This window comes from Microcaecilia unicolor, chromosome 5, assembly GCF_901765095.1.
Source record: "Microcaecilia unicolor chromosome 5, aMicUni1.1, whole genome shotgun sequence".
Lineage (NCBI taxonomy): Eukaryota > Metazoa > Chordata > Amphibia > Gymnophiona > Siphonopidae > Microcaecilia > Microcaecilia unicolor.
In genome coordinates, this window is record NC_044035.1 from 180,651,779 (window position 1) to 180,678,840 (window position 27,062).

Below are 27,062 nucleotides of genomic sequence, written 5' to 3' on the forward strand. Positions count from 1 at the left end.
CTGCTCCATAAAGCAGTCCTTGATTTCGTCAAGGAATTTTACCTCCCTAGCATGCCCTGCTGTTGCATTTACCCAGTCACCCATTATTATTAAGTTGCCCAGTTTGTTAGCCTCCCTAATTTCCAATAACATTTCTATATCTCTCTGTTCATCCTGGCCAGGCGGACGGTAGTACACTCCTATCACTATCCTTTTCCCCTTTACACATGGAATTTCAATCCATAGGAATTCCAAGATGTGTTTTGTTTCCTGCACAATTTTCAATCTATTTTATTCAAGGCCCTCCTTAACATACAATGCTACCCCTCCACCAATTCAATCCACCCTATCACTATGATATAATTTGTACCCCGGTATGACAGTGTCCCACTGGTTATCCTCCTTCCACCAGGTCTCAGAGATGCCTATTATATCGAATATTTCATTTAATACAATATATTCTAACTCTTCCATCTCATTTCTTAAGCTTCTGGCATTCGCATATAGACATTTCAAACTATGTTTGTTATTCCTACTTACATCATGCTCAGTGCTTGAAAGTATTAATTTGCAATCTTTTGATTTTTATTTTTATTTAAGGACACCTGATCTAATATGGTCTCTTTTGCAACCTCATTACCGGGATACCCTACCTTCCCTGTTTTGGTGATATTTTTAAAAGATACCTTATTCCAAACCATGCGCTTTTGAGCGACTATCGGCCTTCCCCAAGTTTCTAGTTTAAAAGCTGCTCTATCTCCTTTTTATATGCTGATGCCAGCAGACTGGTCCCATCCTGGTTAAGGTGGAGCCCATCCTTTCAGAATAGGCTCCCCCTTCCCCAGAATGTTGCCCAGTTCCTAACAAATCTATAACCTTCCTCCCTGCACCATCGTCTCATTCATGCATTGAGACTCCAGAGCTCTGACTGTCTCTTGGGCCTTGCGTGTGGAATGGGTAGCACTTCAGAAAATGCTACCCTAGAGGTTCTGGATTTGAGCTTTCTACCTAAGAGCCTAAATTTGGCTTCCAGAACCTCTCTCCCACATTTTCCTATGTCATTGGTACCTCAGAGGAGGCCTGTAGCTCTATTGTTCAACACTGAGGATGTCTGATCATGTTTCTTATGGCTATCTTCAAGAAACAAAAGTTCCTAAGGGGAAAGAGGATCTGGGATGGGATTTGCTATATTTTCTGTGGTTAGTCAAAATGGTTTACATATTATATACTGGTAAGTATTTTGTACCTGGGGTAATGGAGGTTTAAGCAACTTGCCCAGAGTCACAAGGAGCTGCAGTGGGAATCAAACCCAGTTCCCCTGGTTCTCAGGCCACTGCACAAGCTATTAGGCTACTCCTAGGTTTTTTGGTAAAATGTGTCAATCTGAGTGAATAGATGCCTTGTTTCAATCATGGTCTATATCAGGTCTTCTTTACATGTTTCCCCTGTGGCCCTTGTTAGGAAAAGTTATTTGAAGGACACAGAGTCATCAGAAATGTGTGTGTGTGGTGCTGGTAGCCCCAGATTGGCTAAAAACCGTGGTACAGAGATCTGGTGAGGCTATTGATCGGACTTCTTCTTCCTCTGTTCAGTGAGGGGCTGCTGCCAAGTCACGACTCAATTACAATCCAAGATGCATCTTCATTTTGTCTTATAGCCTGGCTATTGAAAAGATCAGGTTCCTCAAATGGGGTTATTCCTATAGCATAGGGGTTTCTACACTCCTTTAACTGATCAAGAAAACGGTTGCAACCCCTTCCTAAATCATGTGTCCACTGGTGACAATAATGATGATGTTTTCAAGTTGTTACACCCATGCTCTGGAATAGTCTACCAATCTATTTTCACCCAGAGACTTCATACAGTAAATTTAAAGTAGCACATAAAACTTACTATTACACTCCAGCTTTTCCTTATGAGTGATTCTGGGATTCATGGCTCAGTTGTGGTTCATAAATATAGATTCTAGATATCCAGTCAGCATTCAATTGATACTTGAATAGAGATTCTTAATATAGAAAATTCTTTTACAGCTTTAACTTTTCAACTCACATCTTAGTTTTTCCCAAGAACCTCAGTGATGTTAATCGCCAACAATTTCAAAGTTTAGCAATCTGTCAAACATCAAACTCTTCACTGGTTCATTATATATATCATTTTCTCTTATTTCATTCAGAATTATACTTTAAATTACTTTTGAACTTATCTTATGATAGATCTTTAGTCTTGTCGGACCAGGGGTTTACTGCCCGACATGCACGTTTCGCCTCAAAACGGGCTGTCTCAAGGACATCCCCCCATAGTCTTTTTAGCGTCAGCTTAGCAAAAGTTATTTATCAGTTGTGGTTCAGCCATATTGCTGTTCTTTGCACTAGTCTCTGTACATTTCATGTCCCTCTTCCTACGTTTCATCCTCTTTTTTTAAATAGCTGTTTACACAGCATATTAAGCACAAATTGTAACTTCTTTCTTCTGTCTGTCCCTTTGTCTTTGTTCCTCTTGTTTGCCACTTACCCTTTGCATTGAAAAATGCTTAGATAATTATTGACTTTGCAGTATATCAAATAAAGGTGATGATGATGATGTTATGTCACTAAATACTAACATGTCACTAAAATTACAGTAATACACAGTTATATTACCAATAACTCTCCTAACAAATATTTATTGCATTTGTATCTCAACTTTTCCCACCCATTTGTAGGCTCAATCTGTCTACAATGTTTCAAGAAATTGCCTCAGATTTCAAGACTCTTCTCTGCACCCCATTTGACTTCTTTCCACGGCACAGTAGCCTGTTACAAAGGTTTGGTGTTGAACAAGTAGAAGTAAATTGATTTTTTACTCTTTTAAAAAGTGCAAAAGACTAGGGGAATACTTTTAAAACAAAAATAGGAAAAAATATTTTTTTTTACTCAATGAATAATTAAACTCTGGAACTCGTCAACAGCAGTTAGTGTATCTGGGTTTAAAAAGGTTTGGACAAATGCCTAGAGAAAAAGTCCATAGTCTGCTATTGAGACAGATATGGGGGGAGTCACCGCTTGCCCTGAGATTGATAGAATGGAATGTTGCTACTATTTGGGTTTCTGCCAGGCACTTGTGACCACTGTTATTCTGTTCTTGCCTACTTTGTGAACAATTGATTCTCTCAGGTGCACATACAATTGACTTGCAATTAATTATAAGAGAACTCTATGTGGATGATGCAATCATTCAGTCTGTCCTATGACTCAAATTAAAACTTTCTGCCTTGTTGACACACACTCATGCTGAGGAAGATACATAGCTGCATACCAACCATGACAATTCTGGTTATACTCATTTTAAATCGAATGCAAAAGACATATCTATTATACTCTAAGAGCACAGTACCCATTCAGCTCTAACTGTTGTGGATTGTAAAAGAAAAATTCCCTTCTTCCACAAATACTGCAAACCCTCCACCCTTCATTTTAGAGAACATTCCTTTGTTTTGTTTGGGTTTTTTTGTTTGTTTTGCTTCTTCTAAGATTAGAGGATTTCCTACAAGATTCCTTAGGTTCCACAGAAAGAGTGTCATCTTATGGCAGTGAACCTTTGGCTAAAAATCCCAAGAGTGTAGCTTCCTTTCATGCCAGAGACTACCTTCCAGTTTTCATTCTGACCCTCGCCCTCAGTGACAGTGTGACCTTGTAAGTCTGATTCTGATCTGGGTTCACAGGCTCACCTGGGAGTAGGCTCTGTAGGAGAAATTGCACGATGCATTGTCATGGGCCGTGTGAAATATACCAGGTACCCTAAAAAAGATAAAAGGCAAGCATGCTCACATTAGTAGATCACCTCATGTAAAAACTTTACTATTACCATGTTAATATGCCCTACAGTTTCAGAAATATTTAATAATCATTTCTTCAATGTGACACACAGACCACTTCACTGCTGCATCTAGCCTTCTAGGAAAGAAAGGCGTGTCTTTCTGTTGCTTTCTAACAGTGCCTTGATCAGGGATTCTCACATTAGATTTTAGCATGGATGACTAACAGGTATCCACTTTAACACTTTTTTCTTGAGGCAGTCACTAACTACCCCCCAACTCCATTCAACCTACAAAAATCAACCACTCCCTAGATCGCCTTACAATAAATACACTTACCCCTCATTTATCTTCATTACAATTCCCATCCATCATCTCCAACCACCACACTTATCATCCCCCAAATCCTCCTCCATTCATTCATACATCCCATGATCCCTTCCTTTCCTCTACCACCCCCATCTCCCCATGCACTCATCCAGTTCCCCCACAACTTGCAGAACAGCAAAATACATTCTCCTCCTGCTGGCTGCCTATTGCTAGAATAGAAGCAGTAGACAGTAAGCAGGTTGCACTGCTGTCCTGCTGATAGCAAAGAAGTTAACAATAGAATGCAACAAAAATGATTGAAGAAGAGAAGTTAAAAAAGGGAAAAAACTAAAGAAAACAAGAAACAAACCTGCCAGACCCTTCTAGCTGTAGTACTCAGCAATCCAAAACAACCCTGCTCATGAAAGGCATGTCCAAAGAGGAACATTTTTAAGCAAAGAACACTTGATAGTATGCAAGGAGTGAACAGATCAGGAATGGGAAGAAAAAGATCTACATGATCCATCAAGGTTACCTTCCCCATGCTTGCATTTTTATTTAAAAAGTTTACATCCAACACTACAATTCTGAGTGGCTTACAACATCACATGCATAAAATCATTCAGTTACGTACATTAAAACAAGACAATACCCATTATGAATATAATAAAATTTTAAAAAGTATAGACCCCAAATTAAATAGGGTTATATGTGCTGCACAGTGCAGGTTACCTGCTCGATGATTTCTTAGGATATGTAAGGTCATTACATAACTGAAGTACTCTATGCATGGTTTACATCCTCTTTCCAGGGATCCACTGTGTATATACTACTCCTTCATGAATTTCATACGATTTTCACTCCCACCACCCTCCTTTGAGAGGGCAACTAGCTGAATGTCATCATGGTCAATGAAGCCACTAATCCTGTAGTCCTAGATTAGTGTGCATCAAGGCTCAGAAAATTTTCAAAAAACATGGCAGCAAGGCTTGAGCCCTGCAGAATATTGCGTTCTTAAGAATGAGATGCTGATGACAGTGCAGAAGGAATCTGACATCTAGGCTCTACCTAAGTTTGATATGAATTTTCTTGGGGGGTTTTGACCCAGCAGTTTTATCTCCTGCTTTTTGGACTTCCAATTCAACTGGAACCAGTGCTGTAAATCAAGAGGAGGAAAATCTCTGTGCAGCTGGAAATAAAGGTCAAGGTGCTGAATTCCAGCCCCGAGTTCAGTCACTGAAGTGACACCCTCAGCCAGAAGCCATTTATCATGATTCCTTCTAGGTCTGAGAAGTAAAGTCCTGAGCCAGGATCAACCCCAGGTCCTTCAGCATGGCAGTACACAGCATTGCTATTGAGCTAGCCCTAAACGTTTCTCAATGAGAATGAATACAAGCATTAGCTGAGTGACACCACTAAATATTAATGTTCTGTGGGTAGGATTCTACCAGCCTAGAGTGTACTTGGGAATATTTTACTTCCTATCATTATACTTTTATTCTTGACATCTTCTACTTTTTGTACATATGACGACTACTAAAGCTTATGGCTTTTCATCTAGACTGTTCCTGTATTCCAATCAAGCAGTTTTTGTTTTTTGTATTATTTTTTGCTTTCCTTAATGTGTTATGGTGTAACACTAAGGGGCGCTGTGCTTATGACAACACAAAAGCCACACGACACAATATGCGGTATATCGCTTTTATTGGTGATACATATGTGAACACATACACCAAGATACTTACAGCACCCGCAATTCAGTCAGCATCTGGGAAGACCACCAGGGAAGCACTAGCTCTTCCTCAGAGCTAGCGAATGCTACATACCTGTAGAAGGTATTCTCCGAGGACAGCAGGCTGATTGTTCTCACTGATGGGTGACGTCCACGGCAGCCCCTCCAATCGGAAACTTCACTAGCAAAGTCCTTTGCTAGCCCTCGCGCGCCCGCGCGCACCGCGCATGCGCGGCCGTCTTCCCGCCCGAAACCGGCTCGAGCCGGCCAGTCCAGTATGTAGCAAGACAATACACTTCAAGGGAAGACACAACTCCAAAGGGGAGGCGGGCGGGTTTGTGAGAACAATCAGCCTGCTGTCCTCGGAGAATACCTTCTACAGGTATGTAGCATTCGCTTTCTCCGAGGACAAGCAGGCTGCTTGTTCTCACTGATGGGGTATCCCTAGCCCCCAGGCTCACTCAAAACAACAACATTGGTCAATTGGGCCTCGCAACGGCGAGGACATAACTGAGATTGACCTAAAAAATTTACCAACTAACTGAGAGTGCAGCCTGGAACAGAACAAACAGGGCCCTCGGGGGGTGGAGTTGGATCCTAAAGCCCAAACAGGTTCTGAAGAACTGACTGCCCGAACCGACTGTCACGTCGGGTATCCTGCTGCAGGCAGTAATGAGATGTGAATGTGTGGACAGATGACCACGTCGCAGCTTTGCAAATTTCCTCCATGGTGGCTGACTTCAAGTGGGCTACCGACGCTGCCATGGCTCTAACATTATGAGCCGTGACATGACCCTCAAGAGCCAGCCCAGCCTGGGCGTAAGTGAAGGAAATGCAATCTGCTAGCCAATTGGATATGGTGCGTTTCCCTACAGCCACTCCCCTCTTGTTGGGATCAAAAGAAACAAACAATTGGGCGGACTGTCTGTGGGGCTGTGTCCGCTCCAGATAGAAGGCCAATGCTCTCTTGCAGTCCAATGTGTGCAGCTGACGTTCAGCAGGGCAGGAATGAGGACGGGGAAAGAATGTTGGCAAGACAATTGACTGGTTCAGATGGAACTCCGACACAACCTTTGGCAGAAACTTAGGGTGAGTGCGGAGGACTACTCTGTTGTGATGAAATTTGGTGTAAGGGGCCTGGGCTACCAGGGCCTGAAGCTCACTGACTCTACGAGCCGAGGTAACTGCCACCAAGAAAATGACCTTCCAGGTCAAGTACTTCGGATGGCAGGAATTCAGTGGCTCGAAAGGAGGTTTCATCAGCTGGGTGAGAACGACATTGAGATCCCATGACACTGTAGGAGGCTTGACAGGGGGCTTTGACAAAAGCAAACCTCTCATGAAGCGAACAACTAAAGGCTGTCCTGAGATCGGCTTACCTTCCACTTGGTAATGGTATGCACTGATTGCACTAAGGTGAACCCTTACGGAGTTGGTCTTCAGACCAGACTCAGACAAGTGGAGAAGGTATTCAAGCAGGGTCTGTGTAGGACAAGAGCGAGGATCTAGGGCCTTGCTGTCACACCAGACGGCAAACCTCCTCCAATGAAAGAAGTAACTTCTCTTAGTGGAGTCTTTCCTGGAAGCAAGCAAGATGCGGGAGACACCCTCTGGCAGACCCAAAGAGGCAAAGTCTACGCCCTCAACATCCAGGCCGTGAGAGCCAGGGACTGGAGGTTGGGATGCAGCAGAGCCCCTTCGTCCTGCGTGATGAGGGTCGGAAAACACTCCAATCTCCACGGTTCTTCGGAGGATAACTCCAGAAGAAGAGGGAACCAGATCTGACGCGGCCAAAAGGGAGCAATCAGAATCATGGTGCCTCGGTCTTGCTTGAGTTTCAACAAAGTCTTCCCCACCAGAGGAATGGGAGGATAAGCATACAGCAGACCTTCCCCCCAATCCAGGAGGAAGGCATCCGACGCCAGTCTGCCGTGGGCCTGAAGCCTGGAACAGAACTGAGGGACCTTGTGGTTCACTTGAGATGCGAAGAGATCCACCAGGGGGGTGCCCCACGCCTGGAAGATCTGTCGCACCACACGGGAATTGAGCGACCACTCGTGAGGTTGCATAATCCTGCTCAACCTGTCGGCCAGACTGTTGTTTACGCCTGCCAGATATGTGGCTTGGAGCACCATGCCTTGACGGCGAGCCCAGAGCCACATGCTGACGGCTTCCTGACACAGGGGGCGAGATCCGGTGCCCCCCTGCTTGTTGACATAGTACATGGCAACCTGATTGTCTGTCTGAATTTGGATAATTTGGTGGGACAGCCGATCTCTGAAAGCCTTCAGAGCGTTCCAGATCGCTCGCAACTCCAGAAGATTGATCTGTAGATCGCTTTCTTGGAGGGACCACCTTCCTTGGGTGTGAAGCCCATCGACATGAGCTCCCCATCCCAGGAGAGACGCATCCGTGGTCAGCACTTTTTGAGGCTGAGGAATTTGGAAGGGACGTCCCAGAGTCAAATTGGAGCAAATCGTCCACCAATACAGGGATTCGAGAAAACTCGTGGACAGGTGGATCACGTCCTCTAGACCCCCGGCGGCCTGATACCACTGGGAGGCTAGGGTCCATTGAGCAGATCTCATGTGAAGGCGGGCCATGGGAGTCACATGAACTGTGGAAGCCATGTGGCCCAGCAATCTCAACATCTGCCGAGCTGTGATCTGCTGGGACGCTCGCACCCGCGAGACGAGGGACAACAAGTTGTTGGCCCTCGCCTCTGGGAGATAGGCGCGAGCCGTCCGAGAATCCAGCAGGGCTCCGATGAATTCGAGTTTCTGCACTGGGAGAAGATGGGACTTTGGGTAATTTATCACAAACCCCAGTAGCTCCAGGAGGCGAATAGTCATCTGCATGGACTGCAGGGCTCCTGCCTCGGATGTGTTCTTTACCAGCCAATCGTCGAGATATGGGAACACGTGCACCCCCAGCCTGCGAAGCGCCGCTGCTACCACAGCTAGGCACTTTGTGAACACCCTGGGCGCAGAGGCGAGCCCAAAGGGTAGCACACAGTACTGGAAGTGGCGTGCGCCCAGCTGAAATCGCAGATACTGTCTGTGAGCTGGCAGTATCGGGATGTGTGTGTAGGCATCCTTCAAGTCCAGAGAGCATAGCCAATCGTTTTGCTGAATCATGGGGAGAAGGGTGCCCAGGGAAAGCATCCTGAACTTTTCTTTTACGAGATATTTGTTCAGGGCCCTTAGGTCTAGGATGGGACGCATCCCCCCTGTTTTCTTTTCCACAAGGAAGTACCTGGAATAGAACCCCAGCCCTTCTTGCCCGGATGGCACGGGCTCGACCGCATTGGCGCTGAGAAGGGCGGAGAGTTCCTCTGCAAGTACCTGCTTGTGCTGGAAGCTGTAGGACTGAGCTCCCGGTGGACAATTTGGAGGTTGAGAGGCCAAATTGAGGGAGTATCCTTGCCGGACTATTTGGAGAACCCACTGATCGGAGGTTATAAGAGGCCACCTTTGGTGAAAAGCTTTCAACCTCCCTCCGACAGGCAGGTCGCCCGGCACTGACACTTGGATGTCGGCTATGCTCTGCTGGAGCCAGTCAAAAGCTCGCCCCTTGCTTTTGCTGGGGAGCCGCGGGGCCTTGCTGATTCGCACGCTGCTGACGAGAGCGAGCGCGCTGGGGCTTAGCCTGGGCCGCAGGCTGTCGGGAAGGAGGATTGTACCTACGCTTGCCAGAAGTATAGGGAACAGTCTTCCTTCCCCCGAAAAATCGTCTACCTGTAGAGGTAGAAGCTGAAGGCTGCCGGCGGGCGAACTTGTCGAATGCGGTGTCCCGCTGGTGGAGAGACTCTACCACCTGCTCGACTTTTTCGCCAAAAATGTTATCCGCACGGCAAGGCAAGTCCGTAATCCGCTGCTGGATTCTATTCTCCAGGTCGGCGGCACGCAGCCATGAGAGCCTGCGCATCACCACACCTTGAGCAGCGGCCCTGGACGCAACATCAAAAGTGTCATAAACTCCTCTGGCCAGGAATTTTCTGCACGCCTTCAGCTGCCTGACCACCTCCTGAAAAGGCTTGGCTTGCTCAGGGGGAAGAGCATCAACCAAGCCCGCCAACTGCCGCACATTATTCCGCATGTGTATGCTCGTGTAGAGCTGGTAAGACTGGATCTTGGACACGAGCATAGAGGAATGGTAGGCCTTCCTCCCAAAGGAGTCTAAGGTTCTAGCGTCCTTGCCCGGGGGCGCCGAAGCATGTTCCCTAGAACTCTTAGCCTTCTTTAGGGCCAAATCCACAACTCCAGAGTCATGAGGCAACTGAGTGCGCATCAGCTCTGGGTCCCCATGGATCCGGTACTGGGACTCGATCTTCTTGGGAATGTGGGGATTAGTTAATGGCTTGGTCCAGTTCGCAAGCAATGTCTTCTTCAGGACATGGTGCAAGGGAACAGTGGACGCTTCCTTAGGTGGAGAAGGATAGTCCAGGAGCTCAAACATTTCAGCCCTGGGCTCGTCCTCCACAACCACCGGGAAGGGGATGGCCGTAGACATCTCCCGGACAAAGGAGGCAAAAGACAGACTCTCGGGAGGAGAAAGCTGTCTCTCAGGAGAGGGAGTGGGATCAGACGGAAGACCCTCAGACTCCTCGTCAGAGAAATATCTGGGATCTTCCTCTTCCTCCCACGAGGCCTCACCCTCGGTGTCAGACACAAGTTCACGGACCTGTGTCTGCAACCTCGCCCTGCTCGACTCCGTGGAACCCCGTCCACGATGGGGGCGTCGAGAGGTAGACTCCCTCGCCCGCATCGGCGAAGCTCCCTCCGCCGACGTAGTCGGGGAGCCTTCCTGGGAGGTGGCCGCGGTCGGTACCGCACGCGGTACCGACGTCGGGGACCTCAACCTGGGCGATGGGCCAGCCGGCGCCACGCTCGACGGTACCGGTGGCGCAAGCACCGCCGGTACCGGAGGGGTAGGGCGCAACAGCTCTCCCAGAATCTCTGGGAGAACGGCCCGGAGGCTCTCGTTTAGAGCGGCTGCAGAGAAAGGCTGAGAGGTCGATGCAGGCGTCGACGTCAGTACCTGTTCCGGGCGTGGAGGCTGTTCCGGGGTGTCCAGAGCGGAGCGCATCGACACCTCCTGAACAGAGGGTGAGCGGTCCTCTCGGTGCCGATGCCTGCTGGGTGCCGAATCCCTCGGCGACCCAGAGCTCTCGGTGCCGACACGGGGAGGAGACCGGTGTCGATGCTTCTTCGATTTCTTCCGAAGCATGTCACCGGAGCTCCCCGGCACCGACGAGGAGGACGTCGAATCCATCCGTCGCTTCCTCGGGGCCGAGACTGAAGGAGGTCGATCTCGGGGGGGCTGTACCGCAGGAGCCCTCAGGGTAGGCGGAGACCCACCCGAGGGCTCACCGCCACCAGCAGGGGAATGGACAGCCCTCACCTGCACTCCACCCGATGCACCACCGTCCGACGACATCAGCAGACGAGGTCCTGGTACCACCGACGTCGATGCAGCTATCCGATGTCTCGGCGCCGATGCAGAGGCCCGATGCCTCGATGCACTCGATGCAGGGGCGGCCGAGGAAGATGGTCTGGACGCTGACGACGTCGATGCACTCGAAGATCCCGGTGCCGATGCCGACGAAGAGCCCGAGAACAACACGTTCCACTGGGCTAGTCTCGCTACCTGAGTCCGCCTTTGAAGCAGGGAACACAGACTGCAGTTCTGAGGGCGGTGCTCGGCCCCCAGACACTGAAGACACGACGAGTGTCGATCAGTGAGCGAGATAACCCGGGCGCACTGGGTGCACTTCTTGAAGCCGCTGGAAGGCTTCGATGTCATGGGCGGAAAAATCACGCCGGCGAAATCAAAAGCCGAAATGGCGAAATTTGAAGCACCAAATTTAGAGGGAGAAAAAATCTCGACCGAGGCCGAAAAGAGGCCTACCCCGACGACGAAAGAAAACTTACCGGGGCAAAAAGCTGGAAGTACGGGGAGGATTTACACGAAACCCGGCGGGGGGTTTCCGGAGCACTTCCCGACTAGGACAAAGCTTTCCCGAAGGAAAAAAACACGTTCAAAACAAATTGGACGCGCGAGGTCGACTTTCCGGGGCTCGACACGGCGAAAACACGACCGTACCGAGTGCGGACAAAAGAAGACTGGCCGGCTCGAGCCGGTTTCGGGCGGGAAGACGGCCGCGCATGCGCGGTGCGCGCGGGCGCGCGAGGGCTAGCAAAGGACTTTGCTAGTGAAGTTTCCGATTGGAGGGGCTGCCGTGGACGTCACCCATCAGTGAGAACAAGCAGCCTGCTTGTCCTCGGAGAAACATCACTCCGCAGCTACATCACTTCCGCAGGGACATCACTGAACAAGGCGTCCCTTCGTTCAGGCAAGCTTCTAAAGCAAGTCCCGTGCTCTCCCCTCTTTTATAGTGTGACACAGAGGTGCCTTTCCCAGACTTGCACAAGCTGGCATCCCTTAAACAACCAGCCTGTTTCCCATAACAGAGAATAACTCTCCCAGACCTGCACAGGTTGAAGGTGCCTTTCCCAGAGGTGAAGGTGCCTTTCCCAGAGGTGCTGGCATCCCTTTAACAACTAGCCTGTTTCCCTGTTTCCCATAACAGAGAATATCAACACATAATTACAGCCAAAACATTCCACTCATTCCATCCCCACCTGACCTTCAATCCCATGTATTACATATGGTATAATAGCAGTTTATATCTCAAATGTCTGTAGATTAATTTTTGCCTGTATATCCAACAAAAGAGATATATATTTTAAAAAAGTGCAGTGATAAGGACGTAATTTTAGATGCTTTAAATGGCCTTTACATGTGTAGACTGCATACACACATAAATGGTAATTTCAGAATGTCACTATTTACATGTGGAGATAGACCTCCACACACAGATTCAAAGACTACTACTACTACTACTTATCATTTCTAAAGTGCTACTAGACATACACAGCGCTGTACACTTTAACATGAAGAGACAGTCCCTGCTCGACAGAACTTACAATCTAATTAGGACAAACAGGACAAACAAGAGATAAGTGAATATTAAAGTGAGGGTGATAAAATAAGGGTTCTGAACAAGTGAATAAGGGTTAGGAGTTAAAAGCAGCATCAAAAAGGTGGGCTTTTAGCTTAGATTTGAAGACGGCTAGAGGTGGAGCTTGACGTACCGGCTCAGGAAGTCTATTCCAGGCATATGGTGCAGCAAGATAAAAGGAACTGAGTCTGGAGTTAGCAGTGGAGGAGAAGGGTACAGATAAGAGAGATTTACCCAATGAACGGAATTCCCGGGGAGGAATGTAGGGAGAGATAAAAGTGGAGAGGTACTGAGGAGCTGCAGAGTGAATGCACTTATAGGTCAATAAGAGGAGTTTGAACTGTATGCAGAAACAGACAGGAAGCCAGTGAAGTGACTTGAGGAGAGGGCTAATATGAGCATAACGACACTGGCAGACTATTAGTCGTGCAGCAGAATTTTGAACAGATTGAAGAGGAGAGAGATGGCTAAGTGGGAGATCTGTGAGAAGCAAGTAGCAGTAGTCTAAGCAAGAGGTGATAAGAGTGTGGATGAGGGTTCTGGTAGTGTGCTCAGAAAGGAAAGGGCGAATTTTGGTGATATTATAGAGAAAGAAACGACAGGTTTTAGCAGAGAAGGAGAGGGAGGAGTCGAAGATGACCCCAAAGTTAAGAGCTGATGCGACAGGAAGGATATCATTGTTATCCACAGAAATAGAGAATGGGGGAGTAGGAGAGGTTGGTTTAGGGGGAAAGATAAAAAGCTCAGTCTTGGTCATGTTTAGTTTCAGATGGCGCTGAGACATCCAAGCAGCAATGTCAGACAGGCAGGCTGATACTTTGGCCTGGATTTCGGCTGAGATTTCTGGTGTGGAGAGGTAGATCTGGGAGTCATCAGCGTAAAGATGATACTGAAAACCATGGGATGAGATCAGAGTACCAAGGGAAGAAGTATAGATGGAAAAAAGAAGAGGTTCCAGGACAGATCCCTGAGGTACAACAACTGACAGTGGGATAGAAGTAGAGGAGGATCCACTAGAATATACACTAAAGGTACGCTGGGAGAGATAAGAAGAAAACCAGGAAAGAACAGAGCCCTGAAATCCAAGTGAGGAGAGCGTATCAAGGAGTAGGCTGTGATCAACAGCGTCAAAAGCAGAAGATAGATCGAGAAGGATGAGGATAGAATAGAGACCTTTGGATCTGGCCAGGAATAGATCATCACGATTTGTCCTCATCAAACAATTATTGGGGCAATTCTATAACTGAGCGCCTCCATTTAGGTGCTCTGAGGCTGCGTGGTCGGTGCCTAATCTATAATGGAACCTAGGAGCCTAGATTCTGATACAGAATATTTACATACCCTGGGTTCGGCACACTTAACATTTAGGCACCCACAGCTAAACAAGGCTCACACTGCATTCGGCAGAGCCTTCTGTTAAATATTAGGGAACCTGTGAACGCCCAGACTTGGACATTCCAATTCCTACCTCAATGTCCTATGCAAAATGGAGCTTCACAGATCATTCACATTTTCCCCAGAGGCTTTTTTTTAATCTATTCATGTCAAGCAAAGGTTTTAAGTCTTCTGAATTTGGTGTGTGAGAAATCACAGTGCCAGACCAAAAATATGAGAGATCTGTGTTTGATAGCTGGGGCCTCTCTACATTAAATCATAAAATAATCTCTCACTTTCAATTATATCCAATAACATTTATTTTTTTTTAACTCACATGTATTTACCACACTATGTCCTGTTAGGCAACAAATCACAGAATTTAAAAAAATATTTTAAATGTAGAACTTTTTAAAATAAGACTTTACAGACATTTTTGCTTCAAAATAGGCATGATATGAAGGCTCAGCTGATGATTTGGTTGGAGCACTAGGGCTGCATATCTGTACAGGCAATCAAGATGCTATTCCCAACTTGGGTCTCTTTTACATAGACATCATATAGACCCATTTTCTTATACTCAAAAGAGAGGCTGCTGATGTACTCGGTTACATGTGGGAGAAAAATAGGGTGGGAAGAAACATGAGGCTAGGAGTAATGGGTCTGCCAGCACCACTGTGGCTACTGGATCCTTTTTTCCTGTTCCCCCAGAGCCTGATATTCAGGGCAGCGAATTTGCTGTCTGCCGCCGGTGTTATAATACCTGGATATTCAATGCTGGGACGCTTCCGGTGACTAGCACTGAATATCCGGGTTTTTTATTAACTGCTAGAAAGTTAACTGGTTAAGCCAATATTTAGCACTAACCGGTTAACTTTTTAGCAGTTAAAGATAGGTCCCTACTCGATTAGTCTTCTTGATTTTTCCTGTATATAAGCCATCTTCCAATGGCACTTATAATTTTTGCTTCCATCCGCCATATTGTGGACTATAATCCAATATAAAGACATTATCTTTAGTGGACAATATATACTTTGTCTATTTAAAATATTTTTTTGTGAATATTGGTGTGGATATGTTGGTATATCTGTTCAAAGTTTACTCTTTGTAAAAATTAAAATTCAATAAAGAAAAAATTAAATAAAGATAGGTCTGCTATTTATGTGGCATATTTTAACCACTGAATATAGCCAGTTAAGCGCTGAATATCTACGCCTAAACAGCTATGTCATGTATTGAGGAAACTACACTTCTCCTTTCTTCCTCAAAATGTACCACCTGTTCCTCTGATCCCATTCCCACCCACCTTCTTAATGCCATCTCTCCTGCTCTTATTCCTTTTATCTGTCACATTCTCAACCTCTCACTTTCCACTGCGACTGTCCCTGCTGCCTTTAAACATGCTGTGGTCACACCTCTCCTTAAGAAGCCTTCACTCGACCCTACTTGTCCCTCTAATTACCGACCCATCTCCCTCCTTCCTTTTCTCTCCAAATTACTTGAGCGTGCTGTTCACCGCCGCTGCCTTGATTTTCTCTCCTCACATGCTATTCTTGACCCACTACAATCTGGTTTTCGCCCTCTCCACTCAACCGAAACTGCGCTTACTAAAGTCTCCAATGACCTATTACTGGCTAAATCCAGAGGTCAATATTCCATCCTCATTCTTCTTTATCTTTCCGCTGCTTTTGACACTGTCGATCACAGCATACTTCTCGATACCCTGTCCTCACTTGGATTCCAGGGCTCTGTCCTTTCCTGGTTCTCTTCCTACCTCTCCCTCCGCACCTTTAGTGTTCACTCTGGTGGATCCTCTTCTACTTCTATCCCTCTGCCTGTCGGCGTACCTCAGGGTTCTGTTCTTGGTCCCCTCCTCTTTTCTATCTACACTTCCTCCCTTGGTTCATTAATCTCATCCCATGGCTTTTCCTACCATCTCTATGCTGATGACTCCCAAATCTACCTTTCTACCCCTGATATCTCACCTTGCATCCAAACCAAAGTTTCAGCGTGCTTGTCTGACATTGCTGTCTGGATGTCTCAACGCCACCTGAAATTAAATATGACCAAAACCGAGCTTCTCATTTCCCCCCCCAAACCCACCTCCCCCCGTTTTCTATTTCTGTTGATGGCTCTCTCATTCTCCCTGTCTCCTCAGCTCGAAACCTTGGGGTCAATCTTTGACTCTTCTCTCTCCTTCTCTGCTCATATCCAGCAGATTACCAAGACCTGTCGTTTCTTTCTTTACAACATCCGTAAAATCCGCCCCTTTCTTTCCGAGCACTCTACCAAAACCCTCATCCACACCCTTGTCACCTCTCGTTTAGACTACTGCAATCTGCTTTTTGCTGGCCTCCCACTTAGTCACCTCTCCCCTCTCCAGTCGGTTCAAAACTCTGCTGCCCGTCTCATCTTCCGCCAGGGTCGCTTTACTCATACTACCCCCCTCTCCTCAAGACCCTTCACTGGCTCCCTATCCGTTTTCGCATCCTGTTCAAACTTCTTCTACTAACCTATAAATGTACTCACTCTGCTGCTCCCCAGTATCTCTCCACACTCGTCCTTCCCTACACCCCTTCCCGTGCACTCCGCTCCATGGATAAATCCTTCTTATCTGTTCCCTTCTCCACTACTGCCAACTCCAGACTTCACGCCTTCTGTCTCGTTGCACCCTACGCCTGGAATAAACTTCCTGAGCCCCTACGTCTTGCCCCATCCTTGGCCACCTTTAAATCAGACTGAAAGCCCACCTCTTTAACATTGCTTTTGACTTGTAACCACTTGTAACCACTCGCCTCCACCTACCCTCCTCTCTTCCTTCCCGTTCACATTAATTGATTTGATTTGCTTACTTTATTTATTTTTTGTCTATTAGATTGTAAGCTCTTTGAGCAGGGACTGTCTTTCTTCTATGTTTGTGCAGCGCTGCGTATGCCTTGTAGCGCTATAGAAATGCTAAATAGTAGTAGTAGTAATGTATTATAACCATTTATCTCCCGCTGAATATCGGAGGTTAGGTGCTGATATCCTATTTAACCAGTCAGTAGCTGTGTCTGACTGGTAAATATTCGGGGGTGAATCTCTAAGCCAAGGCTTATATTGTGGGAAAGTATCATAGGGCAATATAGGATTAAAGTAGACATATAGTAGCATAGAGTCTGATAAAGCGTAGAAGAGAGTTCATGAAGGAACACAAAAGAAAAACAGCAAAAAAGAGTTGTAACGCTGACATGCAGTGTTATTTATGAGGCCCATAACATAATTCATATTCATGTACAGTGAATGTGTTCTGTGGACCCACAGAAAGCAATTTTATAACAGGTTGCCTACATTAGGAGGTCAAGTAGAGACCTATTTTAAGCCTATTTTATAACGGCACAAAAGCGCCTTTTCATACTTCTCACATAGCTGTTTTGCTATAAAATTATTTCCTTACAGCAAACTGCTGACTGAGCTCACCTGCACCACAGAACCTGGCCCCTGAAGTCCGAGGAAATGGTATGTTGGCATCCTGATATGAACCATAGGCATTGGGTACCCTGGCAAAGGTGGGCAGTGGAGGTGTCACAGAGTTTGGGAGAGAGAAAGGGTTGCTGGAGGTACTGTCTTCTTGTTTCTGGAACAAAAAAGTGCCTCCATTATTCTACTGGTTCAGCATGTCACCAGACAGGTTGCATCCTCAGTTGTCCAAGGACAGGTAAAGAAACCTTTTCCGAAGCCCGTCAGCCTTCTCTGATTGCCTGAGCACACTTATAGCCTGCACATCCAAGGAAAAACAGCCTACTCTCGACCTCCCTACATCTCAACAGGCAGGAGACCTGAACTCTGCTTTCCTGTGCTGCAACTATCCACTGCTTTTCCACCAAGCAAGTCACAAGTTAGACTGGAAGTCTCCTGGGGTACATGTTCCTCACAGTGCAGAAACTTTCACAAACAGGTCAGGCATTTCATATTCATATGCAGCATACAGCAGAGAGGGTCATACAGCATGAGCAATCCATATGATCACATTTATGTGCAGTAATACATCTATACATATAAAAGCTTCCATCACAATCTGATATTGACTTACAAAACCGAACTTATCTCCAAAAGAATTCTGCTTTCACCATGGTGAGGGGAAGGAAAAGAAAGCGCAGGTTTAACATTATTTATCAACCCTATTTCCCCAAAATATTTTATGTTGAAAATGCATGGCATTAGCTGGTAAATACAACAATGTAAAGAAGCTGAAAGCGTTTTCAGTACAAACTGCTACCTTAATTCAATAGAAAGCACTTTGAAGTGCATAATCACTATTATATGTTCAGCTGTTTTTTTAAGGAAAATTTTTAAAGATTTCTATTTTTCATACTTTCAGGCGTTCTCCTGTAATCTATAGAAGTATATACAAAATAAAAGAGGAAAAAAAAAAAGATCTCAACTGGAGAGCGAGGCTTAGTGTGCGAGATCTTTGAAAAAACTTTTTTCCAACTTCAGATTTTATCAGAGCTTTTAGGCAGATCCTGAACAAAATGGTCAATAAATTATTGTTTTCTAATACTGTGTGGACAAAGGAGATTGGGAAACAAAGTACAGCACCAAGCAGGCTTTTTACTGAAGACTGTTCTCCATTTTGGGGAGCAGAGAAAACTTTGGCCCTACAGACACAACTGTGCTCTCTTAGACTAGGAAATCATGAAAATATCTATGATGTGCTCTCTTTGCTAGAGGCTGACCAAATTTCAGTTTCAATGCCAAAACCAGCCCAAAATCCGTGTTTGAAAACAAAACTGGCTCTGCCCCCAACAAAATTGTGTCCGCCCTTCCAGACCCTGCTCCTTGGCAGCAGTACCTTTCGTGAGGTCCCCCACCCCTCCAGCAGCAGCTTCCTCCTGGGCTTACTACATCATTGGTGGGTACAGGGAACAGGAGCTACCAATACTCGCTGTGTACTTCTGGCTCCTACTTCAAAATGGCTTCCGGGACTTCCAGTAGCAGAATTGCTCCTGCCTGTGCCAGTTTCAAACTCTAAACAGCTGCTGCGACCTCCAATGGAAGTTTCATGGGAAGTCCCAGAAGCCATTTTGAAGCAGGAGCTGGTCGTGAGTAGGAGCGAGTGAGGATCACTCCTGCGCCCATTACCCACCAACAACACAGTAGGTCCAGTAGGAGGCTGCTGCCGGAGGGAGGGGGTTCATAAGAGGAACTGCCACCGGGAAGCAGGGTCCAGAAGGGGGACGTTTTTTTTAGAGGGGCGTGGCCAATTTCATTTTCCTCTTGAGCCAAAACTAAGAAGCCAATTTCAGTCATAGATTTGGTTTCAGCAGAAATTAAATTCCTGGTTTTGGTTGGTATCTTCTCTTTGCTCTCCCCAAGGATGGCACCACTCTGGTGATCCTGCCTAGAAAAGTGTGGAAGATTTGTTTCCAATACAGAAGGCACCAGATTAAGTTGCTGGAATCCCCATGGTCTCCTCCTTTCACAGCAAAATTGTGAAACAAAAATAAGACCTAATTTCAATGTATGCTTAGTATTATTTGAGCACGACGTCTAGAGTTCATTAACTGCTACCAAAGCCCACTGCTCCTACAAGAGAAGTCAATTTCTTAAAACAAGAAAGAGTTCTGCACTGAGCAATGACCTTACCACAAAGGACTCAAGACAGGAGATGAGCTGACGCAGACAAGGTTCCAAGCAGCTCTGATTGCGCTTCACTTTCTGTAGGGAAGTGTCTTTCAAAATCTGCAGCAGAAACAAAACCCAGATCATGAGGGGCAATTCCAAAACGGCAATCAAAGAGCAGACAGATTATGAAGGTTTTCTCCAAAAGGTTCATAATTTCCAGCAGGTGGATGACAAGGGGTCTCTCTGGAGAAGGAATTCTAGTCCAGTAGATCAACAAGCAGGCAGGTTGTGCAGAACGTCTGGAAGAGTGATCCTTAATATGAAGTCAAAGAGCATGAAGACTGGGAGTGATGTGTCCAGAGAATGCTGCCCCAAACCTCCACCTGAATTCTTATTAGGCTTAACATGCAGAGGAACATACAGAGAGTAAATACTTCCATAGCTGGCCACACAGTAGAATCCTTTCCCATCCTCTAGTTCCAGAAAACTTAAAATGCAAAGTGAAGACATGCTCCTACAGAAAGTGTAGTGAAGGAGGTACTGAAGGATCCACAGACAGACATGAACAAGGACATAAACATATACCAACTGGAAAATAAAACCAGTTCACTATGTACAGGTAAGTTGCTGTGTGTTTTGGAATGCTCAATATACATGAAGGAGTGAAATTATCTTGTCTAGTTTGTGATAAGACAGCTCTTAAAAGGGCAGTATCCTCAGAAGAAATTTTACACATACCAGCGTATGCTGGGTACAAGTTCTCATATTTATAGCTGGTGCTCTGTTGTTTTATACCAAAATGTCCTTCCTTCTGAATGTATAGGGTGTAAAACAGAGGAACACTTGGCTATTCGTACTTATTTATTTACAGAATCTTGATGTACTGCAGAGGCTATTACTGGTTTCTATGCAGTTTACACAATACATATCTAATTTTTTAAAAATGAGGAGGAAAAACAGAGATAGAAAAATGAAAAGTAATTTTTAAAAAACACACTTATATAGGGGTTATGAATCAGCACATCATGAATTAGGGAAAGCCTGGGTGAAAGCTTAAGTTTTGAGTGCACTCTTATACTTGAGGTAAGAAGATTCAAGACAGCTTTGGTAGTGGCCAAAACACCAGGAACTATTTCTGTATCTTGCTGCCACAATTTCTTGGGACTTGAAGTATTTGTCTCTCTTCATATGTAGTAGAGAGTAGACATTTCAACTGTTAGCAAAGCCATTCTTGTGTTCTTCACCTTTAATACAATGTCTAGTTTCCTAACCTCAAACTTTTAAATTCATTGGAATGGGAATGGCTCAGGTGATCACCATTTCATTTTCTGCAGTTGATTCCAATGAAACGGTGTGATTCGCTGTCGGAGGATATGGCCAAGGCATCTAATAGAACTGGGTTAAAAACAGGTTTGGATAAATTCCTAGAGGAAAAGCCCTTAAACCGTTAATAGCCAAGTAGACCTCAGAAGTCTACCACTCACCCCTGTGAAGGAACTGCGAGGAACAATCTGCTCTTTAGGATCTGCTGAAGGCTTCCTAGTGACTTGGGCCCCGATGTTCAAAACCTAATGCCAGTGTTAGAGGCAATTAGCGCTGGACTAGCATGCACATTAATGTGCACAGAATGTTCAGAGGGCTCTAGCAAGAGAAACGACATGCGCCAAAGATGGCCACAAATTGTATTTAACTGTGCTCAAATGGCTGTTAATAAGGTCATTTGGTATTCCCTCCCAATGCTCAGAGAAGAGCACAGAAACAAATGCTGCCATTAACGCTAGAACCTTACTGCCAGCTCGGGGCTGGCTTTGAAAGTTTTGGAGAGGACTTCTTCAGAATTTCTCTCTTTAAGATGCCGGTTTTGTCTTCTTTTAGAAGTGGAAAAGAACCCATGCATCCTATAAATGCTGATAGTGACAAACAAATGTGTGCAAATCCGAGCACATCAGCATCTGTTTTTCTGCACTTAATATGAGCCTTTCAAGTGAAAATAATTTTTGAAAAGCTTATATTTAAAGGCGTAGGACAATGGCACTGTTGTGTTTGTATTTCTGGTCTTGCCCGTCATGCACTCAAGAGTTACGCTTACTGCGAAATTCTTGTGCATATGTGCCAGGTACATTCCTCCCCCTTGCTTTCAGTTTCATAGCGCACATATAATTTCAATACTATTTCCTTTGTGCATTGGAGGGCTACGCTTCTGATCTCTAGGGGATTTCCTTGAAAAAGAGATGTAGCGAAACACGTGTCGTGTCGGAGACGAGTGCCCCTATGCTGACTATATCAGTGTTTACAATCTAAAGATGAGTACAATTTATTGATAACATAAATATAAGTTCATGCAAAAGAGAGCTAAAAAAAATTAATGACATAGGAAGGAGGCGGTCATGTAACCAGTGAAGACTCGAGTATGTAAGACACTGTGTATGAGTAAATTGAAAGCAGTGCATTATTGCTGAGGTCCACTGCCCAACCCTTTGCCTGTGTCAATTCTCTGGAGTTTGTGGATATATATAAAATATATTAGATTTCCGGAGATGTTGATGTTATACAAATCCAACATTTAAACAAAACAGTGCCTAATTAATTTGGTCATTATTTTATAACATGCATACATAAATCACAACTTCATCTCCCCCAACAACAACACACAGACTGCACTGAAGTAGGTATTGCAACTGCATATAAAATGCTAACTTTTATATTCAGATGCAGCAGTTATATAAAAATGGAATGTAAGAGAAGGATAAAGATCCCCACGACGATGATCAGCAAGACAAAACAGTGAGGAAATGGAGCCCACTTGCAGAACCAAAGAGACAAGGTTTTTACTGTTCATCAGTAGATTTTGGTTTACAGTTTATTCAGTTCAGCCATACACCAGATGATTGAGGCTTTGAATCGGTGTCTTTTCCTACATAAAAACCAGCAGCATATCCTATTTGAGATGCCTGATGCAGGAGGCATCGCTTGGTCTGTGCTGCAGTTGTTATAACAAAGTCTCTTTGGTTCTGCAAGTGGGATCCATCTCCTCACTTGCAATTTTATAAAAGCCCTTTTCTGGATGTAAAACAGTTTGACATGTGGAAAAAGCGTTATAAAATTACCCCCAAAAGTATTAATTATATGGCTAAGTGGCCACATGAGTAACAATGTTAATTTGAAATCCATATCGTCAACGAATATATAAACAATTTGGAACTGTCAAATTATATGTTCACTGTGCAGCTGAATATTCACCTCTACAGGGGTATAAAAAACGTGTAAAACCTATTTTATACTAAGAAATGGGCTTTTATAAAATCACACTGAATAGGTGTATAAAAAAACACATGCATGAAAAGTGATCTGCATGCAGGCATTCCAGGGGGTTAGCCTGGGTGGAGCAGAGGCAGAGTTGCAATATATAGATGTATTTTATAAATAGGGCTTCAAAGTTAAGCTTTTAACCAATAAGCACCAATAAAACAATCCCAATGTGAAAAAAGGTACATAGGTATTTATTGGAGAAACCCTGGAAAAACACCACATCTTATAGTACTCTTTCACCCCTTCCCTTATCTGCCTTGGATCTTCAACCCTGTTATTGTGCTATCTTTATTTATATTACAAATTCCCAGCTGCTTTTGATTCAACCGGAAAAGTTACTCAGCAGCATTAGCTGTGCCACAAGAAAAACAACACAGATTTTTGGTACCCTCAAAAAAACCCTAATTAGCAGGAAAATAAAAACCTATTTATAAAATGTAAAAACACCTAAGAAGCCATATTTTTACAGTACATATCTATGCACATAAAGAAAATTTTTATTACAGGTCACCTAGGTGAGAAGACTAAACAAGTATCTGTTTTGGGCCTATATTATATAAGCACAAAGATAACTCGTCATCTTTATGAAACTGTCCCATAAATCCTACAGAAATCACAGCCATAATGAACTTAGTTGTATTTACTCCAGCTCAGGAGTAAGTGTAAATGTATACTCGCAAAAACACTTTTATAAAATTATACCCTTAAGAGTGCACACACAAATTTACACCTTCTTCAGAGAAGGTGTAAATTTGTGTGTCTTGTTGGCAAAAATCCTAAAACAAGACCCTCAGCACAGAAGCCTCCCTCTTGGAAAGGAATTGCCCATTCAAGTGCTCTCTCCCAACTTAAAACTGAAGTTCTCTCAAGATCAAGCACCCCCCTCTCTTCCCCACCTCAATCAGAGGCTTTCAAGATAGTCTAACAGTGGACCAGGGTAGGAGCAGTCCCCATCTGCTCCATGTTCAAAATGGTGCTCAGGATACCTAGTGGTAGTTTCATAGTCCTACCACTAGGGGATCAATCTGCCACATAAGGAGCAATTGCCCGTAAATGGCAGATTGATCTCCTAGTGGTAATACCACAAGAGTAACACTAGTTAAGTCCTTTGGGGAGGTCTGATCTTTGGAGGGGGGGGTGCCTGTAATAATGTTCCCTTTCTAGAGGAAGGAGCCTTGTGTTGGGGGGCTTCAGGTTACTCCATCTCTTTACTTTCACTGTTAGTTTACACCAGGGTCTGCATTATATGTCATTGCATTTTAACTGCACGATTACACCATCTGCTGGAAGTGCACCAAACAACCTTACCACATGTTCGTAAAAGGTCTCTTTGTCTTACTGAGCCCTAAGTGTAAAGGGCAAACCAAAGCAGAGATGGCAAAGATCACAAACATAACCACGGGTCCAAATAGCAAAATCTTTATTGACTAACCTGACCTGCATCAGAGGACATAAGCTGGATGGTAAGGTCATCAGTCTGAAAATGTCTTTGCATAACACTCACATAAAAGTAAGTGATTAAGTGCTTAAAAATAAGTAGAATCACTGACACCGTTGCTCACAGGAACAAAAATCAAAATGGCATCAGTGACTCTGCTTATTTTTAAGCACTTAATCACTCCCTTTACGTGAGTGTTATACAAAGACTTTTTCAGACTGGTGACTTTACCATCCAGCTTATGACCTCTGATGCAGGCATAGTGCCGAAACATAGCAGTGTCAGGTCAGTCAAAGTCTTTGCTATTTGGACCTGTGGTCACATGTGCGTTCTTTGCCGTCTCTGTTTTGGCTTGTCCTTGAAGGTAATCAGTGGAGGCTCTTTCTTCTTTGCTTGGTGCTTCTCCCTGAAGTCTAAAGCCAAGGTGACACCTGCACTCAGATACACGCAGCCAGGAATTACCTTTAGCAGCTTTGCTTTCATAGTTGATGTGATTGTTGTCGGATTGACAAACTGGAAAGAAGGAGCTGCATTATTGGGATACCGCACAGGGAACATCACCAACATCTTCACACGATGGTTCCCGCAGTGTGCTGACACCGTGCAGCTCCGGTTCACCGCATCCATCTGCAATACAATGTAACCATCAAACGCAGAAAAAAAAAAAAAAAAGAGAAATTTGTTACCTCTTGTTAAGAAGCAAAGGATATAGAGTAGGGCTTCCAAAACATGTCCTGGTGACCTCACAGTTGGTCAGGTTTTCAAAGAATACACATGAGATAAACACCTAATTTATCTTTTCAGACTTGGAGTGTTCTTGATGTCCTTTCTAAGGAAGGCTCCCTTCTTCCCTGCTCTTATGTATGTATGTTTATGAAACCTGGAGAAAACAAAAGGAGGAGACAATCCAAACACCTCACAGATGTATGGATAACAGAAAAGAAGTGAGGCAAAGAATACAAGGAAATACAAAGTTCAAAATTTCTAGGACATTTAATGTCGTCACAAATTCTGCCAATCTAAGACCCATCATGGCCGTATTTCGGCGTGCTAGCCTGCTTCAGGGGTCAGCAAACCTGTTTTTGTGAGCTGTATATTGCTGTTTTGTTTTGTTTTTTTTTACCAGAGCTGTTCTTATAACACGGGCACTGCAAATCATACAATATAGAGCCTCAATCTACCAGTATCCTTACTGATATATGTTTACAGGTTTGCTGACCAGCAGACTAACACGCCGAAACACGGCCGTGTCGGGTCTTAGATTGGCAGAATCTCTGATTACATTAAAGGTCCTAGAAATGTTGAACTTTGGAAGTCCTTGTATTCTTTGCCCCACTTTGCTGTTTATGAAATTTGCCACAAATGTGTGTAAGTGGCACTACATACACACATATGATCCCAGTACCTAAAACTTTTGTATTCACTGAGCCTTTTATAAAACATTTGCCTACATTTCTACCATCTGACTTAGAAACCCTTTTTGGCACTAGGTCTCCTTTTATAAAATTGTTCCTTTTTAGTTTGAAAATCATTTGCTGTGCCACTAGTAATTCAGATTGTGAAGGGTGTTTTTTCTAAATAATTAGTTTCACTGACAGTCCTTGTTTAGGAGAATGAACAGCAAGATGCCAATGATGGCATCTGGACACAGCAAGTGACAGACTAACTATAACTTTGTTTTCAGGTGATTTTGAGGACAGAAGAAGATGGGGATTATAGGTTTCCCTAACAGTAGGACAAAACCACCACAGCCCTCACCTCTACGTTCTCATGAAGGGGGGGGGGGGGGGGGTAAGTTCCCCAGCATGCTGACCAGAGCTTCCCTAAAGATTCACATGCTGCCTATGACTGTGCTCTCCAACTATTCACTGGCAGGCCGATGCTCAGAAATCCCCAATACTCAACCGTAAAAAGATGCAAATGAAATGTGCACTGTTTGACCAAAAGCAAGGCAAAGGAATATGTCTGGTGCATTGTGTATCAGAGTGTTGTGGTAAGCAGAGCTCTTGTAAGCATGTGCCAGACAAATCTGGAAGCAAAGCACACATCGGTGCCGTTCACTTTCTGGTTTGGTCTGACTCACACAAGTTCATCTCTCACTACCAGTGCTTGCACGGGCCTTCTGCTTCCAAATTAAATAAAAACTGGCAGATTTTAAAGAAAAAAAATCATGGGAAATCTTCTCTTCAAACACCTCAATGCCAGCTTAGGTTTTCAGCAGTAAGGGCGGCTTTGTTTTGTGTGCTGTTCTCTGAGTATTGGGAAGGCGAAATGACCTTATTAATACCCGTTTGACTACATTTAATACTATTTGCTCTAACCTTTGGGTCTCTTGAATTTCATTCACTATCATCCTTTGTTCTCTCCTAGGGGAAAGGGAATGGGACTTGTATACCGCCTTTCTGTGTTTTTTCCAACTACGTTCAAAGCGGTTTACATATTATATACAGGTACTTATTTGTACCTGGGACAATGGAGGGTTAACTGACTTGCC

The 27,062-nt window shown here is 44.7% G+C and overlaps 1 protein-coding gene across 1 annotated transcript in view; it reads right to left on the reverse strand.

Annotated features, from left to right (window-relative positions):
• Window positions 1-27,062, reverse strand: part of WDR59 (WD repeat domain 59) — a 355,903-nt gene that overhangs the window by 139,376 nt on the left and 189,465 nt on the right. Inside the window, exons 14-17 of the mRNA XM_030203634.1 lie at window positions 25,031-25,195; window positions 19,843-19,938; window positions 17,674-17,830; window positions 3,689-3,758 (exon numbers count right to left, since the gene is read on the reverse strand). Coding sequence (XP_030059494.1) covers window positions 3,689-3,758; window positions 17,674-17,830; window positions 19,843-19,938; window positions 25,031-25,195 — 488 coding nt within the window. The remainder of the gene's footprint in view (window positions 1-3,688; window positions 3,759-17,673; window positions 17,831-19,842; window positions 19,939-25,030; window positions 25,196-27,062) is intronic.